The following is a 22,523-nucleotide window of genomic DNA, read 5'->3' on the forward strand; positions in this document are numbered from 1 at the left end:
CTGTAATCTCAGTAGAGATTAGCATGTTTTACCTGAATCACTTAAATTATACATTCAACAGGTAGCCATTGAGCACTTACTTGTTAATTTAACATACATTTACTGAGCCCCTACTACGTACCCAGTGCTGGAGTCACAGTAGTGAAGAAAAACAGACAAACATGCTGCCCACATATAGGTTGTAGTCCCATGAGTTAATATTACTAATTCAATCCTCTTATTCTTTGACTCCCAAAGAATGCCCTTCTTCCTGAATATGTATTGCTAGGGAGCAGCTGCGTGCACATTTGCATTTTCGTGCTATGGCCTACCTTTCAAGCCATGTTTCAAGCAGTGCTCCATCACCACGAAGAACTGCTGGAGAGGTGCGTAGTCGGAGTCCAGAGTTCTCCCCAGGTTGAGAGCTGATTCAATCAAGCCCTTGATACTCAGCTTAGCCATGTTCATCAGGTTCATGCGTTCGTTAGCCATGAGATAATTAGGATCTGCAGCCAAATGAGGAGAGATAAGGGCCTGGTTACTGGAAAGAGCACATTCTAAAATTCAGTATAACTTCACTGTGTTGACATTTGCACTGATAGCATGAAAGCAATGGTGGGTAAGATTGCTGGTTCTTTGCTCCTAGGTATATACCCTAAGAATTGAAACCAGGAACACAAACAGATACTTGTACACCAATGGTTACTGCAGCACTATTCACAACAGCCACTAGGTGGAAACAACCTAACTGTCCATCAACGGATGAATGGATAAACAAAAATGAGTGGATGTGTTATATACATATAATAGATTATGGTATTTACATATAACAGAACATTACTCAGCCATAAAGAGAAATGAAGCTTGATACATGCTTCAACATGGATGAACCTTGAAAACACGTTAAGTGAAATAAGTCAGTCACAAAAGGACAAATAGCATATGACACCACTTATATAAACTATCTATAGTAGCCAAAGGTATAGAGACCAACTTTAGAAAAGCCATTCCAGCAGCTTTGTGGAAAGTGAATCGGAAGGGTATGAAAACTCAAAGCCAAGGGTCTACTGCAATAGCTGAGGAGAGAAATACAGTGAAACCTGTGTGAGCTGGAGCTCGACGGGGTGCCTTGTTTTTCTGAGTCTCGCAAGTTTTCTGCCTTTGACAGGGTGCAGCCTTACCACTTTTCTATTGCTTGTTTTAGCGGAAAATACTTGAGTTTTCTTTCTCTGACAGGTTTCCACCTTACACAATTTCTGGCTTTTGTAGGTTTCACTGTAATAAGGGACAGAAATGGAGAAATGGCTACTGTATGGAGTAGAGGAGTCAGCCTTGAGAGATGTCCTGGGGGTAAAATATCAGGATTTTAGGACTTAAGGACTAACTGGATGCGAGGAAAGAGGCAGAAAGGAAAATGGCAAGAGACGTCCAAGTTTCTGGTCTGGGGGATAAGATGGATCATGGTGCAAATCACCTTGGTAGGGAAGACAGCAAGGGCACCAGGCTAAAGAAACCATGTGGCAATGACTATAGTTAAAATAATAAATTTTATTAATTGGTTTTCAAATCAAAGTTACTTCAAGAGCACATGGCTCTTCATTATAACTCTTCAAGACTGCTAATTTCCCCTGTGAGGATATTTTAATAAACTTCAGACACACGTGGCTTTTAGTTAATAGTGACAGTGAAGTCAGACAGCTCAGGGTGACAGTGAGTCACTCTGCTCTGTAAGCCAATCATCTGACCAAGACCTGGTTTTATCTTCCTAAAGTAAAATGACTAATGTTCATACAGCAAAATCCTGAAATGTTTCCTGAATAAGTGAAGGAAAAATAAGGTCTGTTATTTTACTATTATGTTACATTGTACCTAATTTTTGGGAAAACAGAATAATCTATTGTGCAACCCACATAGTATCTATGCCTCAGAATTTCTTGGTTTTCCAACAGATCAAAGCTTTTATCCTATATGAGAAAGAAAACGGCTGTCATACACCAAAGTTTATTAGCTTTTTTTTTTTTACTAGGTGTGGGAGGTTGTGGGAGGTTGTGGGAAATGGGGAATCACCATTAAGGAAGTACTGAGTCTCGGTTTAATGAAAAATTTGGCAACGGATATTGGTGATGGTTGCACAATGTGATTAATGTAATTAGTGTCACTAATTGTACATGTATAAAATGTTGAATTGGCAAGTGTTAGGTTATATATATTTTTACAAAAAAAAGCCAGGTCTCATACAGAAATTTTTCAATGACACCTAGGAACTTTAACGTAAGACTAAAAATAACAAAACTAACAGAAACATACATAAAAGAAAGCTTACTTTATGTTGGGAATGATGTGAGACCAACAATTCATACATAAGTCTGTTCTGAACTTTTGGTGTAATAGCTCCTAGAGTATAAAATTGGACATGAAATGAGTTGTTCTTGATTGTATAAGAAATTACTGAAAGTACTAAAATGACTTTGTAATAAAATACCATTTAACTAGTATGAGGACACTTATTTGTACAGGAGCGCCATGAACATTCACTCAATCCTCATTTGCTAATAAAATAATCAGCCGTCTTAAATGACCCTTAGATTACCTATATCTGTATAATATATAGATGGCATCTATATAATACCATTTCAGAAATAAGTACTTCTGGTCAAGAGTAAAGAAGCCCTGGATGCACACTGGTTAAAGCGCTCAGCTGCTAACCAAAAGGTAGGTGGTTCGAACCCACCATGTGCTCTGAGGGAGAAAGATGTGGTAGTCTGCTTCCATAAAGATTTACAGGCTTGGAAGCCCTATAAGGCAGTTCTACTCTGTCCCATAGGGCGACTATGAGTTGGAATCAACTCGACGGCAGTCAGTTTTGAGTTTACACAAGACTAAAGGAGCTCTGGTGGCACAATGGTTAAGCCCTTGGCTGCTAACTGAAAGGTCAGTGGTTCGAACCCACCAGTGGCTCCATGGGGGAAAAAGACCTGGTGATCTACTTCTGTAAAGATTTCAGCCTCTGAAACCCAGTAGGGCAGTTCTACTCTGTCATATAGGGTCACTATGAGTTGGAATTGGCATACAACAACAACTCAATAGTAATAAAGAGAAACCCATTTAAGTAATGTTTTCTCTGGGTTGAAATCTGACAGAACTGAAGGCAGAAATAGAAATTCCAACAATAAAAGTTGGAGACTTAAATACCCCATATTTAGAATAACTACACAGAAGATCAATGAGGAAATAGAAGACATGAACAACACTATAATCCAATTCAACTAGACCTAGCAGACATCTATAGAACACTTCATTCATTGAGAGCAGAATAAACATTTTTCTCTAGTGCAAATGGAACATTCTCTAGGATGGATCATATGTTATGCTATAAAACAAGTCTGAATAAATTTAAAAGGATTAAAAATCACACCAAATATGTTTTCCAACTATAACAGAATGAAATGAGAAATCACTAACAGAAGAAAATTTGTGAGGGTCACAAATATATGGAAATTTAAAAACACACTCCTAAACAACCAGTAGGTCCAAGAAGAAATCACAAGAGAAATTAGAAAATACTTTGAGGTGAATGATAACAAAAACATAAAATACTAAAACTTATCAAATTCAGTGAAAGCAGTGTTTAGACGGAAATTTATAGCTGTACACGCCTATATTAAGAAACAAACCAACCAAACCCACTGCTGTCGAGTGGATTCCGACTCATAGCAACTCTAAAGAACGGAGTAGAACTGCTTGCTCCCTTGGGTTTCCAAGTAGGAGCTAGTGGATTCCAATCGCTGACCTTATGGTTAGGGGCTGAATGTTTAACCACTGTGCTACCGGGGCCCCCCAAAAGATCTCAAATCAGTAACAACCGTCCATCTTAAGAAACTAGAAAAAGAACAAACTAAACTCAAAACAAGCAGAAAGAAAGAAATAATAAAGATTAGAGAAAAAATAAATGAAATAGGGACTAGAAAAAGAACTGAGAAAATTTACAAAATCCAAAGTTGAAAAGATCAACAAAATTGACAAACATTTAGCTAAACTGACAAAAAAGAGAGAGAAGACTCAAATAAAATCAGGAATGGAATCAGAGAGAACACTACTACTGACCTTACAGAAATAAAAGGAATTATAAGGGAATACTGTGAGCAATTATCATTATTATTATTTTTTTTTTACTGTGAGCAATTATATGCCAACAATTAGATAACCTAGATGAAATGAACAATTTCTTTGGAAGATACTGACTGAGAAAAGTCTGAATGGACCTATAACAAGTTATTGAACTGTTAATCAAAAATTTTCCCACCAAGAGAAGACCAATACCAGATGGCTTCACTGTTGAATTCTACAAAACACTGAATGAGAAATTAATACCAATTCCTCACAAACATTTCCAAAAAATAGAGGAAGGCATACTTCCCGATTCATTCTATGAGGCCAACATTACCGAGCCCACAACCATACAAAGACATCCTAAGAAAAGAAAACTGAAGACCAGTATTCCTTATGAATATAGACATAAATATCCTCAACAAAATACTCACAAATAAAAGCTAGCAACATATAAAAAGCATTATACACCATGACCAAGTGGAATCTATCTCAAGAATGTAAGGTTGATCCAACATATTAAAATCAATCAATAAAATATACCAAGTTAACAGAATAAAAGAAAAACACCCCATGATCATCTCAATAGAAGCAGACAAAGTATATGACAAAATCCAACATCCTTTAATGATAAAACAGTCAACAAAGTAGGAAGAGCGGGGAACTTCCTCAATCTGATAAAGAGCATCTATAAAAAATCCACAGCTAATATCATACTTAATGAAGAAAGATTAAAAGCTTTCCCTAAGATCAGAAAGAAGACAAGGATGTCACTCTCACCTTTTCTATCAACACTGTACAGAAGTTCTAGCTAGGGCAATCAGGCAAAAGAAAGAAAGAAATAAAAGGCATCTAGATCAATATGCAAAGGAGGAAGTACAACTTTCGTTGTATATAGAAAGCCCTAAGGAATTCACAAAGAATGTATTAAAGCTAATAAATGAGGTCAGCAAGGTTGTAGAGTACAAGATCAATATATAAAAATCAACTGTATTTCTTCTACACACTAATAATGAACAATCCAAAAACGAAATTAAGGAAACAATTCCATTTACAATAGAATAAAATACTTAGGGAAAAATTTAACAAATGATGTTAAGACTTATATGCTGAAAACTACAAAATACAGCTGAAATACATTAAAGAAGACTGAAATGGACGGATATCCTGTGCTCATAGATTAGAAAACTAAAAATTATTAAGATGGAAATACTCCCCAAATTGATCTGCACAATCCCTTTCAAATTTCCAGCTGCATTTTTTTTAAGGAGAAATTGATAAACAGATGCTAAAATTCATATGGAAATGCAAGGGATCCAGAATAATCAAAAACGATCTTGGGGGAAAAAAAAAAAGTTAGGAGACTCATAGTTCCTGATTTTAAAACTTACTACAAGGCAACAATAATCAAGAATGGATAAACCAAAAAGCCAAATCCGTTGCCGTCAAGTTGATTCTGACTCATGGTGACCCTGTAGGACAGAGCAGACTGCCCCAAAGAATTTCCAAGGAGCACTTGGTACATTTGAGCTGCCGACCTTTTGGTTAGCAGCCGTTGCTCTTAACCACTAGGCCACCAGAGTTTCCCAAGAATGTATGGTACTAGCGTAACAGATGCATATATCAATGGGATATAATGGAGAGTCCAGAAAAAAACCATACATTTACAGTCAATTGATTTCTGAAAAGGGTGCCAAGACAATTCAATTGGGAAAGAATAGTCTTTTCAAGAAATGGTACTGGAACAACTGGATATCTACATGCAAAAGAATGAAGCTGGACAACTATCTCATAGCATATTACAGAAATTAACTAAAAATGGATCAGAGATCTAAGTGTAGGAGCTGAAAATATAAAACTCTTAGAAGAAAGCATAGGTAAATCTTCATGGCCCTGGCTTAGGAAATGGCTTCTTAGATCTGACACTAAAATCAAAGAAAAAATAGACAAATTGACTTCATCAAAATGAAAATCTTGCACTTCAAAGATACCATCAAAAAAGTGAAAAGACAATCCACAGAACAGAAGAAAATATTTGTAAATCAGATGTCTGGTAAAGGTCTAACATATAAAGAACTCTAGTATATAAAGGGCCTAGAATATATAAAAAACTCCTACAACTCAACAATATAAAGACAAATAACCCAATCAAAAAAATGGGTAAAGGATTTGAATAGACATTTCTTCAAAAAAGATATATAAATGGCCAAGAAGCACATTAAAATATGTTGATCATCATTAAGTCATGAAACCAAAAAACCCACTGCCATCAAGTCAATTCTGACTCACGGCAACTGCACAGGGTTTCCAAAGCTGTAAATCCTTACGGCAGCAGACTGCTACATCTTTCTCCCTTGGAGCCACTGGTGGTTTCAAACCACCAACCTTACAGTTAGCAGTCAATCACTTTACCCACTCCACCATTAGTCATTAGGGAAATGCAAATCAAAACTAAACTACCACTTCACACTCATTAAACCGGTTGTGTCAAGTTGATTCTAACCCGTGGCAACCCCATGTGTTACAGAGTAGTCCTGTTCCATAGGATTTTCTTAGATGTAATATTTTATGGAAGCAGTTCACCAGGCCTTTCTTTCATGGGGTCATTGGGTGGATTTGAACCACCAACCTTTAGGTTAGCAGCCAATTGCAAATCACCTGTGCCACCTAGGATCCTTCATACTCACTAGGACTGCTATAAGAAAAAAAAAAAGGATAATAAGAAATGTTGGTGAGACTGGAGAAACTGGAACCCTCATACATCGCTGGTGGGAATGTAAAATCATGCAGCTGCTTTGGAAAACAATCTGGCAGTTCCTCAGAAAGTTAAATGTGGAGTTATCATATGACCCAGCAATTTTCCTAGGCACAGTCACAAGAGAATTGAATTTTATGTCCACACAAAAACTTATACAGTTATGTTCATAGCAGCACTATTCAGAGTAGTCAAAAAGTAGAAAAAACTCAAATGCCCATCAACTAATGAATGAATAGACAAAATGTGGTATGTCTGTACAGTGGAGTATTATTCAGCCATAAAAAGGAATGAAGCTGTGATACATGGATGAACTTCAAAAATGTTATTCCAAGAAAATAACTGAAACAGGTATTAGAGGGAAACACTGTGACCTAGAACAGTTAGATCTCTAATTTAGAAGAGTTAAAATCCCTCTCTCATATTCCCTGAGTGATGTTGGGGAAATTCCTAAATTCCTCTTTATCTCACCTATAAAATGTTGGAAGACTGTCCTCCTTGGGCCTCTGTGTGCCTACATGTCTTAACGAATTCTGTTGGGACTACAAAGCCCCGGTAATTCTTTTACCCACGCTATTCCTCAGGGTTGTTTATGCAGCTGATAATCTTGAGAGATGAGATAACTTCTCACCCTAAACAAACAGTACGCTTTCCTACTGCTTCCTATAGAAGTGATGGATTCCCCAAACTCAGTGTTCCTCAGCTGTGAAACCCATCATGTGCATAGCATCTAGCTGGGCCATAGAGCATCATACCCACGGGATTCCAAAGCAAGAGGAACTGACATAAATACGCTGATGTGCAGGCTGTTTGAAGTGTCATAGATAATAAAGTCCTTCATCTCTGACCTAGAAGTCTTGTGTGTTCTACCAGCATCCAAGAAACAGTTGTTGTTAGGGTGCCATCAAGTTGGCTCCAACTTGTAACGATTTTTTGTATAGCAGAATGAAACATTGGTCTGGTCTTGTGGCATCCTCAGAACTGTTGCTATGTTTGAGACCACTGTTGTGGCCACTGTATCAATTCATCTCAGTGAGAATGTCCCTCTTTTTCACTGACTCTCTACCAAGCATGATGTCTTTCTCAAGTGACTGGTCCTTCCTGATGACATGTCCAAAGTTACTGAGCTTTCTGGCTATACTTCCTCCAAGACAGATTTGTTCGTTTTGCTGGCAGTCTATCATATATTCAATATTCTTTGCCAATACCACAATGTGAATACATCAATTCTTCTTCTGACTTCCTTTTTCAATGTCTAGTTTTTGCATAGTTATGTTGTTGTTGTTGTTAGGTGCCGTTGAGTCGATTCTGACTCACAGTGACCCGATGCACAACAGAACAAAACATTGCCTGGTCCTGCACCACCCTCACAGTTGTTATTATGACTGTGCCCATTGTTGCAGCCACTGTGTCAATCCATCTCATTGACGGTCTTCCTCTTTTTTGCTGACCCTCTACTTTACCAAGCATGATGTCCTTCTCCAGTGACTGATCCCTCCTGATAACATGTCCAAAGTATGTGAGACGAAATCTTGCCATCCTTGCTTCTAAGGAGCATTCTGGTTGTACTTCTTCTAAGACAGATTTGTTTGTTCTTTTGGCAGTCCATGGTATATTCAATATTCTTTGCCAACACCTAAAATCAAAGTCATCAATTCTTCCTCTGTCTTCCTTATTCCTTGTCCAGTTTTTTGCATGCATATGAGGTGATGGAAAACATCATGGCTTGGGTTAGGTGCACCTTAGTCCTCAAGGTGACATCTTTGCTTTTCAACACTTTAAAAGGTGTTTTGCAGCTGATTTGCCCAATGCAATGCATCTTTTGATTTCTTGACTGCTGCTTCCATGGGTATTGATTGTGGGTCCAAGTAAAATGAAATTCTTGACAACCTCAATCTTTTCTCCATTCATCGTGATGCTGCTTACTGGTCCAGTTGTGAGGATTTTTGTTTTCTTAATGTTGAGGTGCAATCCATACTGAAGGCTGTGGTCTCTGACCTTCATCAGTAAGTGTTTCAAGTCCTCTTCACTTTCAGCAGGACTGGTTGTGTCATCTGTATAATGCACGATGTTAATAAGTATTCCTCAAATCCTGATGCCCTGTTCTTCTTTATACAGTCCAGCTTCTCAGATTATTTGCTCAGCATACAGATTGAACAGGTATGGTGAAAGAATACAACCCTGACGCATACCTTTTCTGACTTTAAACCATGCAGTATCCCCTTGTTCTGTTTAAATGACTGCCTCTTGATCCAGGTACAGATTCCTCATGAGCACAATTAAGTGTTCCGGAATTCCCATTTTCCACAACGTAATCCAAAATTTGTTATGGTCCACACAGTCAAATGCCTTAGCATGGTCAACAAAACACAGGTACACATCTTTCTGGTATTCTCTACTTTCCGCCAGGATCCATGGTTATGATGCAACTGAAAATACCATGGCTTGGGTTAGGCGCACCTTAGTCCTCAAAGTGACACCTTTGCTTTTTAATACTTTAAAGAGGTCTTCTGCAGCAGATTTGCCCAGTGCAGCAGGGCCATTTGATTTCTTGACTTCTGCTTCTACTGGCATTGATTGCTGATCCAAGAGGAATGAAATCCTTGACAACTTCAATTTCTTTCCTATTTATCATGATGCTGTAAGGATTTCTGTTTTCTTTACGTTCAGGTGTAACCCACATTGAAAGCTATAGTCTCTTACTTTCATCAGTAAGTGCTTCAAGTCATCCTCACTCTAAGCAAGGAAGGTTGTGTCATCTGCATATCTCAGGTTGCTAGTGAGTCTTCCTCCAATCCTGACGGCATGTTCTTCTTCAATAGCCCAATTCATTGGATTTTTTGTTCAGCATACAGACTGAATAAGTAAGGTGAAAGGATATAACACTGCCACAGACCTTTTCTAATTTTAAACCGTAAAGTATCCCCTTGTTTTATTCTAACAACTACCTCTTAATCGACATACAGGTTCTACATTAGCACAACTAAGTGCTTGAATTTTTATTCTTTGCAATGTTATTCACAATTTGTTATGATCTACAGTCAAACGCCTTTGCATAGTTGGTAAAACACAGGTAAACATCTTTCTGGTATTCTTTGCTTTTGGCCAAGATTCATCTGACATCAACAATGATATCCCTTGATCCATGTCCTCTTCTGAATCCGGCTTGAATTTCTGGCAGTTCCCTATTCGTATATGGCTGTAGCCATTTTTTAATTATCTTCAGCAAAATTTACTAACCTGTGATATTAATGATACTGTTAAATAATTTTTGCAGTCGCTTGGATTATCTTTCTTTGGAATGGGCACAAATATGGATCTCTTCTAATCAGCTGGCCAGGTAGCTGTCTTCCAATCTTGACCTAGACAAGTATGCACTTCCAGCATTGTATCTATTTGTTGAAGCTTCTCAGTTCGTATTCCATCAGTTCCTGGAGCCTTGTTTTTCACCAGTGCCTTCAGCGTAGTTTGCACTTCTTCATTCAGTGGCATAGGTTCTTGATCATATGCTGTCCTATAAAGTCTGAACAGTGACCAATTCTTTTTAGTACAGTGACTCCGTGTATTCCTAACATGTTAATTTATTAGCTTGTAAGGAGGATATACTTCAAACCTAACCAAAAAAAAAACAAACAATAATCTCTGTCCTTAAACCCCCTGGAATAGTGGATGCTTATGCTCCAAATGAGATTACAGGAAAAGTAATATGGATACAAGCATGACAAATCTCAGTAAACTGTGGGACTTGAGTCAGACCCTAAATGTTGTGAAATCACAGAAAACATGGCAAAAAGTATTCCAGATGATGGGAATGGGTGTTTGAAGTGAGGTAGAGAAAACAAGAATGGAATGGGGAATTCTTACTGGAGAGAACCAGAAACTATAGTTAGAGTAGAGTCAGGAGGTGTGATGGTTAAAGTGCTTGGCTGCCAACAAAAAGGTTGGCGGTACAAACCCACCAGCCACTTCATGGGAGAAAGGTGTGGCAGCCTGCTTCTGTAAAGATTTACAAAAAGCTTGGAAATCCTATGGGGCAGTTCTACTTTGTCCTATAGGGTTGATATGATTCGGAATCGACTTGACGACAGTGGGTTTGGTTTTGGTTAGAGTACAGTCAGATGACAGAGATCTTTAAAGCTAGATTTGTATATTAATGAAGCAGGCGATGAGAATCACTGTACATTTTGAGCAGGGGCACAGTATGATTAAAATTTTAAGGATGATTAATCTGGGAGGATTATGCAAAATGAATTTAGGGTTGGGATCAAAATGACCTGCCATGAAGCACTACAGTAATTCAAGCATGGTATGAGAGATTAGATATGGTAAAAGAGAGAAGGACTGGGTCTAAGAGTATCCATTAAAGAAACAGAGGAGTCAAGAATACAAGGTTTTTGCCCTGGGAGACTGGGAACACAGTGTGCCATTAATAGAAATGAGAAAGCTGAGTTAAGTGTTTTGGAGGTTGTTGTACCTGGGTGCCGTCGAGTCAATTCTGACTCATAGTGACCCCATGTGACAGAGCAGGACTTCCCCACAGGGTTTTCTTGGCTGTAATCTTTACGGAAACAGGATGTCAGGTCTTTCTCCCTTGGAGTTGCTGGTTTGAACTGCCTTTAGGTTAGTAGCCGAGCACTTAACCATTACACCACCAGGGCTCTTTTGTTTTGGAGGTAAGGGGCAATACATGCTTGGTTTTGGATACAGTGAAGGATATGTATGTGGAAGCATTTTGTAAAACCAAATTAAAGTTTGGGGTTAGAGAATCATGAGCATAGGGAATACAGTGGCAATTATGAGAAAACAGGCTTTCCCTAGAGGAGGTGTTTTAAAGAGAAACAGAAGAATGTAGGGTTACTGGTCCTGCCTTTAAAAGGTGCCAAAAATTATAGCCTGGGAAAAGAACCTAAAACAGGGACATTTCACGGAGCGTTCTTTTGCATCTAACTTAGTGGCTAGAGCTCAAATGGATATATGCCAAAGGCACAGTACAGGCCACTGTAGTATCTTTCAAATTGTAAGTCACAACCCATTAACCCAAGACCAAAAACCAACCTCAATGCCATTGAAGTCAGTTCTGACTCATAGTGACCCTACAAGATAGAGTAGAGCTGCCTGTAGGCTTTCTAAGAAGCAGCTGGTAGATTCAAATTGCTGACCTTTTCATTAGCAGCCAAGCTCTTACCCACTGTGCCATCAGGGCTCCCACATCAACTTAGTGCATTCCATAGAGTAAGGTTATGTAGTTTCAAAAACCTGTTTTAGATATATAAAAATAAATATGTGTACTAAGTTCTGATGAAAATATATTTTTACAGTGGAGCTTGAGTCAAATAGATTTGAAGACCTCATGTCGTGGTGAAAACCACAAGCTCTGGAATTAGTCTCCTAGAGTCTGAACTCTACTAAAATCCTTTCCTAGCTGTGCAACCCTGAGCAAGTTTCTCTTTCCCTCTTTCTTTTAACCTTTTATTTTGAGATACCTATAGATTCACATAAAGCTATTTAAGAAATAATAGTGAGTTTACCTAGTTTCCCATAAAGGTAACATCTTACAAAATTATAGCACAGTATCATAACGAGGACACTTCATACAGTCAAGACACATAGCATTTCAATCACCACAAGAACTCCTTATGTTGTCCTTTTATAGCCAAAACCATTCCCTCCCACCCAAACTGCTCCCTCCTTAACCCCTAGTGACCACTAATCTGTTTCCCATTTCTGTAGTTTTGATACTTCAAAGTATTATATAAATGGAATCATACGGTATATAAGCTTTTGAGATTGGATTTTTTTACTCAGCATAATTTTCTGGAGATTCATCCAGGTTGTTGTGTGTATCAATAGTTTGCTCCTTTTTATTGCTGAGTATATTCCACTGGGAAAGTTTCTTAACCTCTAGGCCTCACTTTCCTCATTTATAAAATCATAAAGTTGTGAAGATTAAACAAATTAATACATGTTAAGGATTTAGAAACGCCTGAGACACAATAAGAACTCAATAAATGTTAGCTATTATCCTCTATAAATATAAATGTAACAACTTTACTTAATAAACCTTTATTGAATGACTATGTGGCACAGTACTAGGTACCAAGTCAATCTCTTAGGTATGTTCCTTCCATTATTCAAGATAGTGGGCATCAAGCCTTAATCAAAAGAAAATATGGCAAGGAACCAGTAAGCAATCTTGAGCAGGTAATATTTCAAACAGGTATATTTTCACAATTCTAGTAATGTCTAGACGATTTTAATCTTCAGAAAGATGGGTAGTAATCTTGGTGACTGCAAATTCACAGAACCTGTTTTAAAGGCCTATAATAGGTGAATAGGTAATAATGTGTTTTTCATTATTTTATTTAATCTTCATAATTTTTCTGGTGAGTCTCAAAACTTTTTTAGACAGAAATTAAGAGCATATAATGAAGTCAGATACAAGATTACTGATCAATGTTGCAAGGAGGAAACAATTCCACGCTAAGAAAACTTCTCATATTCTACTAGCTGAGTTACAGACACACTGAATGTGAAATCAACTAATATCCTTTTCTGCATCACTGTAAGAAATCAGTTCATCACAAAAAGCTTCAGTCTTGTCTTGTAAAAAATCTGTCCAATAGGGTTGCCATGAATTGGAAGCAACTCGACGGCACATAACAACAATCACAACAGTTCAAATCTGCAACCTCCTAAAGTTTATTTTTAAAAGTAATTGTCCAAGAGACAGGAAGCCAGTGTTAACACTTCATCTATACAAAGGCCAACTGTTGTGTTCCTATCTGTGACAATAAGAGATAGGAAATAGAATTGAAATAATTCAGCAGTGAAAGTCTTCTGAAAAGATGAGCCTACATATATCATTGGCTTTCTCACAGTCTGAAACCAGGATCCTCCCAAGACCCTGAGCTGTTTTGTTATGCGTAGGTAATACTCCATAACTCATTTATTCCTGTTACAAGTACTCATTTACAAAGTTTCTAAGTTACATAATACAGTAAAATTCCGGCATTTCATATAACTGTGAACACATGCACTGAGAAAACCAGGAAATGAGAAAAAAAGACATGAAATAAGGACTCAAAAAAAGTTAACAAGTAAAATCCTTTCCCTTGGCCCCATTCTGCTTTGTTTCTTCTTTTTTTTTAAGAAAAACTCTGTAAACAGGTTCTTAAGCAATTCACATCTTCCAGGTATGTTACGTACTACATTGTCATAGTTCATCTTACTTCCCTTTGATTTCAACTATAATAACCATTCACAAAAATTCCAGCAAAAACAAAAATAAAAAGAGAAGGCTGACTCTTAAAATACACATGACTCTTGCATTAGAACTTTCAATTAAACAAATGAAATTTTGCCTGGGGTGAGTGATGGTGAAGAAATCCTTAAAGGCACAGGTTATGTTGGCTCTTAGGTAGCATTTTTCTCTAGCATCCTAGACAGTAACAAAATTTAAGTCTTAAACCTATATGGTGCCTGGTAAATAATGGTGATCATAACGATGATAATAGCTAATGTAATAGTTAACACTCTAATAAATCAATTCCTTCTTTTTTTGTTTGTTTTTAAGGCTATCAAATAGATATTTTTTTTTTCACTGAATTATATGTAATCAGCTATATTAAAAGCAGAATCAAACATGGAACACAAAGTTAGCTTGCATACAAGAAATGAGATGAAACCTAGGATCATAATTTGTACTTTTATTCAATGACAGTGCTGAAGAAGAAGGTACTGTTGGGCATTATTATTGAGAGAAAAATTGCCTTGGTTCTGTCTAATCCATTGCTGTGGAGTCAAATTTTGACTCATAGCGACCATATAGGACACAGTAGAACTACCCTAGAGGCTTTCCAATCCTGTAATCTTTACAGAAGCCAAAGGCCACATCTTTCTCCCACAGAGTGGCTGGTGGGTTTGAAATGCTGTTCTTTCAGCTAGTAGCTGAGCGTTTTAACTACTGCATCACCAGGACTCCTTTAGGCTGTGTCTAGTATGACCAAATCTACTGAGGACAGTACCACCCCAGGTCTGATAAGGATACCAAGAAGTTAAAGACAAGCTCTACTCTCAAGGAGTTTACACTTTCATTGGGGTGATAAACACACAAGAATTAGAGAACACATAAAAAGCCTTAAATTCCAAGCGCTGCAGCACTTGAGTGAAAGGAGAAATGAATGTGAGCCAAGGCGGTCAGAGAACACTTGGCAGAGTTCCCACCTAGACTGAAGGGTTGAGCAAGAAGCAAAGTGGAAGGAAGGAGGGAGGGTAAGTGTTCTGGGTGGGATGACACAGGAAAAAGCAGGAGAGAGGGACGAGGGTGGCTCATGCAGAGGGCAGTGCAAAGGCCTGACCAGGCAGAGTGATAGATGGCATGTGTGGTAGGGGAGTGTGCAAAAGCCAGGGATAACTGCAGCTGCTTGGGGAAAATGGGAGAATGTAAAATGATATAGGAAAATGGAGCCAATTTTTCTATTTTATTATAAAACTTGTAAATCACCTTGAGCTCTCTGAAACCTCAGGTGCCAGTTACTGAAGAAACAATGATTGGCTTGGGAAGCCTGAAGATGTTAGAATATATGTGCTACTTTTCAAAATATTAATTCTACCAGAAAGGAATGTAATTCCATCAGAAAGGAAGGCTATTTATACGACAATGCTTTTAATGTCACGGGAACCTACAAATCAGAGCCATATTCCACACCAAAACCATAGATTCCTGGGATCTGTTTGTTTCTGATTCCTGTGAAATTCACAGAACTATGCCTATTTTTTTTCACATGGGTGATAAAAACATTTACACTTTCCCAACAAATGAAAAAACAGCCATAGAAAAAAAAACTGATAGACTGTCCCTTTTAACATGTTACTTAAGTATTCTAAAGGAGCAACGTAAACATACATCAGTGCTACTTTACCAGGAACCACAGGTACAAAGATTATGAATGCAGGACTCTGAAAAAACCTAACTTGTATAAAAAAACATGGCAAACGTGCTTACTGCAGTTACTGCCATGGGAAGTAAAACCTAAAGCTGACACTCCCTCTTATGGAAAACAATCAAAAAGCAGTTAGAAAATTAAAGAAAAAAAGCTGAAAGATGTTGGTGTGGCACGCACCTTCTGTATCATCACGCATTTGCTCCACCAAATCTGTCAAATCCTCCCAAGAGTCTTTGCAAACGGCAAAAAGAAAGGAAAAGAAAGATAAAATGTCATGCAAGCCAAGAAAGAAAAGTGCTATTAAAAACAAAGTTTCAAAAGAGGTAACTGAAGGGAGGTCCCTAGAACTCAAAACTCTTTTTGTTTAATCCAGGGATTAACAGTGAAAAGGGCTGATAATATACCCAAGGAGGGACAGGACACTAACTAAGCAGAGACAGCAACTATGAACACTAAAGATGTCTGAAAACTACAATTAGTAATTTCAAAGTTTCAAGTAAAAGGAAACAAAGGCATATATCCCATAAAAGAATAATGAATGTTTTTTTCCACCGAAAATAAAAATTAGGCTATCTGTATTCTAAGGGTACTACAGCCTCACTTAGGATTTATTTTGATCACTTCAATGAAGCTGAAAAACATGCAGGGAATATTTTTTAGACTCAGGACAAATATCATGATGCAAACTAGTGATTTTTTATAAAATAACTAAAAATCCAAACACCTTTCCTGTCCCTTGCCACCAATTCTCCTTCCCCAAAACAAAAATAAAGGAATGGATGCTGCTTTGAAGATAGACAAATCAGTTATAATTCAATAAAGCCAAATGTTTATTCAGTTTAGGTATGGTACTGTCTCTTCTTACTACAAATTCAATGTTCTTGCACACAGAATATTCCATGTGAGGCAAAAGGACAGGAAAGAATGCAAAGGTTACAAAACATAACAGAAACTTTCTCCTCTTAAAGATACAAGATCCCAAAAAAAAAAGATGCAAGATCACTTTTGAGAACCAATGAGAATTCAAAAAAATGAGGAGCTTTATCCTCTAGTAACTCTGAAACTACTATACCACACAACTGTAATATACTTAATTTCGTAAAGTTATATGAAGTTCACATGTGTAAATTTGTACTGAATAAACGGAAGTTCTCAAAAGTAAAAAATTACAAAAAAGGGAAAATAGGCGAAAAACATTTTGTCCAGGATATCCTTCTTTCTAGAAAAATTCGCCACAGAGGCCATCATAGGATCTGAAGTGATTAATAATTTGGAATCATTATCTAGGAAAAGAATTTATCTTTTGTCCTACTCTTATTAGTTTATTAAGTTATCACTGTAATTAAATTGATTAATTTTTAGTTCTGATGTAGTATAGTGATTTGTAAGTGGGCTGTATGGGTACACTCTGGTAATCTTACAAAGATGCACAAAGAAATTACAAATATATAAAAAAGGTTAAATTTTAAATTTAAATTCAGAAAACCGGGAGGCAGATGGGGATTTAGTAATGTGATGTGTGATTAAAGTGGAACTTTTCTGAAAACTAGATATATATAGATTATCTGGTTGGGTTAGACATGAAGACGAAGACCTAAACCTTGATCCGTTGCCACTGAGTTGATTCTGACTCACAGAGACCCTAAAGGACAGAGTAAAAACTGTCCTATAGAGTTTCCCAGGTTTTAATCTTTACAGAAGCTGACTGCCACATCTTTCTCCCGTGGAACGGCTGGTAAGTTCAAAATGCAGACCTTTCAATAAGCAGCTGAGTGCTTATCTACTGTGCTACTAGGGCTCCAGGATGAGGATACCCAGATGAGGATAGGTAATGCAGAAAGAACGCACGTTATCTGTTAGTCTTTAAAATTACCCCCAATTCAAAATTTTAGAAATTAACAATTTAAAAAACTAAGTACAAGAGTACAACACAGAAAACCAGGGTTAAATTCCTAGCTTCTGTCAACATTCCAAGCAAGTCACTTTATAAACGGAGGCAGAAGAGCATGATGGTTCAGAGAACAAACTCAAGAGCCTGAAAACTGAGGCTGGCATCCCAGCACTGCCCCTTACTAGCTATATGACCTTGGTCCAGTTACTTCATCTCTTTTTACTCAGTTTCATCATCTGTAAAATGGGGCTAAAAACAGCACCTACCTTACAGCATTGTCATGAAGAATAAAAGAGTGAACGCAGGTCCAAAATATTTTATTTGAATATTTTTTGGCCAAATGTACTTTTAATTCAGAATTTTTTAAATTTTAAAAAGGTTAAAAGGACACACATATATATTACTTATCTCCTTGCAGGATCTGGGCCAGCACCCCATAATCAAGCACATTAATATTCCTGCAGGGAAATAAATGAATATTCAGATTAAACTGGATATGTATGTATGTGTGTATGTATATATGTATGTGTGTATATATATACACACTTACATATACATGTACATATACACACATACATAAAACCTCAAGTCTGTTTAGGTCAGGTTTTACCACCAAATACGTTCAAACTTATTAAAAATGCTTTTCGTTTTCAGGTTTTTTCTGGATTTTGAAATTGTGGACCTGTATACATAAAGCACTTCGAAAAGTTACCACACACAGAAAAAGCACAATGTAAGTATTACCACTATTATTTTACAGTAAGTTGGTGCTAAAATACATTACATGTAGATGTATTTGCCATGTCACTGTGTTACAATCTTCTGACAATATGCTATATGCTATAAATTTTACATATTCTGTAGGATTATAGATTCACAAGAATAAAATCTTTCAACAGTATATAGCTGCTTTACAGACTCGTTATGTGACCTTGAGGAAGTCGACAGGATGAATGTTGCCCTTTTACGTTTTCTTTGAACAGAAAATGTATTTTATTACCTAATAAAATAAAAGCTTCCCTTATTAAAAAGCAAAACATAAAAATCCTCCAAGATCTGAGGAGAGAAGAGCTCTAGCAGGAGTGTTCCTAGGTAGGAACGGGTGGTGGATACAAGGAGTGCATCCTCTTGGTGTGTTCTGCCCAGAGCACTCTTCTGTCCCAGCCAAACATCTTCCCTGTTTTGTTTTTAAGGTGAAGGGCCCTTTAGTTACACAGGTGTCGCAATGATGAAATTAATGTAAGAAAACGCTCTTCCTCCAAAAGGTAAAAGGTCTGTATTTCATTAAAGTCATCCTTCACTCTACCTTGGCATGCTCAACACTTTGTTGTAATAAACAACGGCTACCATGCTGTTCTTCTATAACCCCAAGGTGGGATTTGTAAAAGATAAAAATTGTGCCTTCCGAAATAATGTCAAATTATTCAAAAAAACAAAAAAGTTTTATTATATATATTTTTACCAAAATAAAATTAAACAAACAAAAAATGTATCTAAAACATTAGTCAAAGAGGTGGATAGTGGCATGGACAACTCTTGCTTCTGTGCCAGCACATTCCATTTTTCGAGGGTTAACAGTTTGTGGCCCTCAGTATACTTTGCCTGGATTAAAACATATTAACATTCATTCTTCCCACAACATATTAAAAACAAAAACATCAAGAAGAAAAAGTAACACATGATCAATATTTGAGCCATTTAACAAATACTGTGTGCCTATGGTGATCAAAGGCCATGAAGTTTGCAAAGATGAAATATTCATATATATTGCCCTTGAGGAAATCTAAATAATTACAACACACAGTAAAAGGAACTGTGATTTGAGAGAGGTTAAGTCTAGAGTCCTAAGTCACCTAGGTGAGTCTGAATACTAGGGAGAACAGGGCCGATGGGAAGTGAGGGGATGAGGAAAAGGGGCTCCCTGATCAACAGACCTTCTGACTTCCTGCCTGAGTGGCTGCACTGGCAAAAATAAAGTCTCTGAACCATCTCAGCTGGGAAGCTGCTGCCCACAGAGATTCCAGATAAAAACAGAGTATATCTTATACACTCCCTAAGTTTTATGGCTCTAGGAGAAAGGAAAAAAAAAAAAAAAAAATGCAGCAGTCTTTTTCCTCTCAAAAGCAAACCCTTGCAATCTAAAAAAAGTAAGAAATTTCTCGTTGCACAGTTAAGAGTCATTAGCTTAAAAAAGATAGGACCAGTCCCTGGAGAAGGACATCATGCGTGGTAGAGTAGAGGGCCAGCGAAAAAGAGGAAGACCCTCAACGAGACGGATTGACACAGTGGCTGCAACAATGGGCTCAAGCATAACAACAATCATGAGGATGGCACAGGACCAGGCAGTGTTTTGTTCTGCTGCGCGTAGGATCGCTATGAGTCGGAACCAACAGGACAGTACCTAAAAACAACAACAAGCTTAAAAAAAAAAAAAAACGAGCTAAAACATTATCATACAGTTCACAGCCACAGAACCAACTGTCTTTCAAAACCACAGCTGTATCCTTTGGAAAGTTCAGATTTTAATAAAGTGTGAGAAAACACAACCAACTGTAGCAGCAAAAGACAAAATCAAATTGAAATTAAGTATGAAAGTTCACAATACAAGACTATTCAAAAAAATCTTTTTTAATGTTAAGACAGCTTGGCAATGTGTGTAATAATTTTAAACACATTACCGTTTGACCCAGAAATTCAAATTCTAGAAATGAAAATTGGTAAAGTGTTCAAGTTACACACATAATGAGGTATCAAAACTGTATTAGTAAAATTTAGAAACAACTCATCTATAACAGCTTAAGTAATTAAGGCATATCCAAACAATTGAAAACATTAAAAGGGATGATACAGATTTCTATTTATTGATATAGGATATTGTAGAGTAAAAAGAGACAGGTCATACAGCACAGGCATGGTATGATCTTATGTTTAAAAATGTGAACTCTGTTCTGCAGCCTTAGAGATTGGATGAACCCCTAAAACTATTGCCCTGTGATAATCTTTAAACCTTAAACCAAAAATATCCCCCCCCCTTTTTTTTTAATTGTGCTTTAAGTGAAAATTTGCAGTTCAAGTTAGTTTCTCATACAAAAATTTACACACACATTGTTACGTGACCCTAGTTGTTCTCCCTATAATATGACAGCACACTCCTCCTTTCCACCCTGGATTTCCCACGGCCAGTCAACCAGCTCTTGTCCCTTTCTGCCTTCTCAATCTCGCCTCTGGACAGGAGCTGTCCATTTAGTCTCATGTATCTACTTGATTTTTTTTTTTTTTTTATCTACTTGAGCTAAGAAGCACTCTCTTCACGAATATCATTTTATGTCTTCTAGTCCAGTCTAATCTTTGTCTGAAGAGTTGGCTTCGGGAATGGTTTCAGTTCTGGAGTAACAGAGGGTCTGGAGGCCATGTCTTCAGGGGTCCCTCCAGTCTCAGACCTTTAAGTCCAGTCTTTTTACTAGAATTTGAGTTCTGCACCCCACCTTTCTCCTGTTCCGTCACCCCTTAAAACCAAAAAAATTGTTTAGCTCAGCTAGTAAAGAATGTCTGCTATGAACATTATGCTCTTTTAAGAACTATCTATATGGGATCAAACTGACAACTCAAAAGGTTAGACAGGAACCTTAGGGGACAGTGAGTTTGTGTTAATGGGGGAGGAATAACTCAGAAAAGGAGGGTGAGTGAGAATGACTGTACAACTCAAAGAATGTAATCAATGTCACTGAACTGTACATGCAGAAACTGTTGAATTGGTGTATGTTTTGCTGTGTATATTCTCAACAAAAAGAATAAATTATTTAAAAAATATGAATTCTATGTGTATATATTAAAAAAGAATCTGGAAATACAGTTACTAAATTTTAACAGTGGTTATTTTTCGGTGTTAGAATTTTAGATGAGTTTTTATTCTTTGGTATGTTATACTTTCCTGTATTCTATGACTCATAATGCAAATATATCAGTTCTAACTAGAAAAAAAAGTTATTTCCATTAAAAAATATATATGTAACAATACTAAAGATATTTTCTAAAAAAAAATTATTTTCACCATATTGACATATTTTATTGGGAAAGATTTAATTATGATTAAAAAAATGTACCCGGGGCCATTTGGCAGTAAGTATGTATCACTGCCTTATATATGAGCTTCAAAGCTCACCAAATCCTTCTATTTGTTCTCTGGAAAAGTTCGAAGACCAAAAATTGCGAAAGAACACATTTTAGAATTTACTCTCCACAAACGCACTGCAGAGCAGTCACAGCGGATTGGTGGAGGTTGGAGGAACCATGATGGGAAACACTGCCCCATCATACTCTCCACCCCCCACTATTGCCCTCCCCCAAAGAAGATATGCCACCAAAAAAAACAAAACAACACAACATAACTGAAGAGCAGGGAATACTGTGGGCCTTCTCCAATGACAGTACTTGTCCTCTTTCCAGCCAAGTCCCACAAGTACCCAGGCTTGGGAATTTGACAGCCCGACTCTACTCTGAGCCCCATCACTGAGTAGTAGCTATCTGATCTGGTACAGCATTTACCGCTGGAAAATGATTAATATTTCAGTGATTCGTTTCAGACATAAGAAACTGATAACCCAAAGTAGTTAATGTGAACTCCGTTAAAAAAGGCACAACTTAAGGTTAAAGCAAAAGCTGTTCTAAGAAAGGTCCAGAAAAGGCTCACCAATAGAGAGCCAAGTACACTATGACTAATGACAGTGCACTAGCACAAACACCAGCGCGTGCACGGGTCAGGAGTATGGTGGAGTCAGGAAGAAACTGAAAGTAGACCTCAACCAGGAAGGAGAAAGCTGGTTTAGGCAGCACACAAATTATGATC

The 22,523-nt window shown here is 37.3% G+C and overlaps 1 protein-coding gene across 15 annotated transcripts in view; it reads right to left on the bottom strand.

Moving 5' to 3' along the window:
• RUFY3 (RUN and FYVE domain containing 3) overlaps positions 1-22,523 on the bottom strand; it is an 89,014-nt gene that overhangs the window by 37,547 nt on the left and 28,944 nt on the right. For 13 of the 15 annotated variants that reach the window (XR_007517658.1, XM_049886076.1, XM_049886082.1 and 10 more), the window contains one exon: positions 312-485. Coding sequence is in view for 14 of the 15 variants with exons in the window: in XM_049886076.1 (XP_049742033.1) it covers positions 312-485 (174 nt within the window). In the remaining variant the exon portion in view is untranslated. Of the gene's footprint in view, positions 1-311; positions 486-15,963; positions 16,065-22,523 lie in introns of those variants that run through there. The other 2 variants (XM_049886089.1, XM_049886090.1) reach the window with 2 other exon arrangements.

This window comes from Elephas maximus, chromosome 5 (assembly GCF_024166365.1).
Source record: "Elephas maximus indicus isolate mEleMax1 chromosome 5, mEleMax1 primary haplotype, whole genome shotgun sequence".
In the NCBI taxonomy this organism is placed as follows: Eukaryota; Metazoa; Chordata; class Mammalia; order Proboscidea; family Elephantidae; genus Elephas; species Elephas maximus.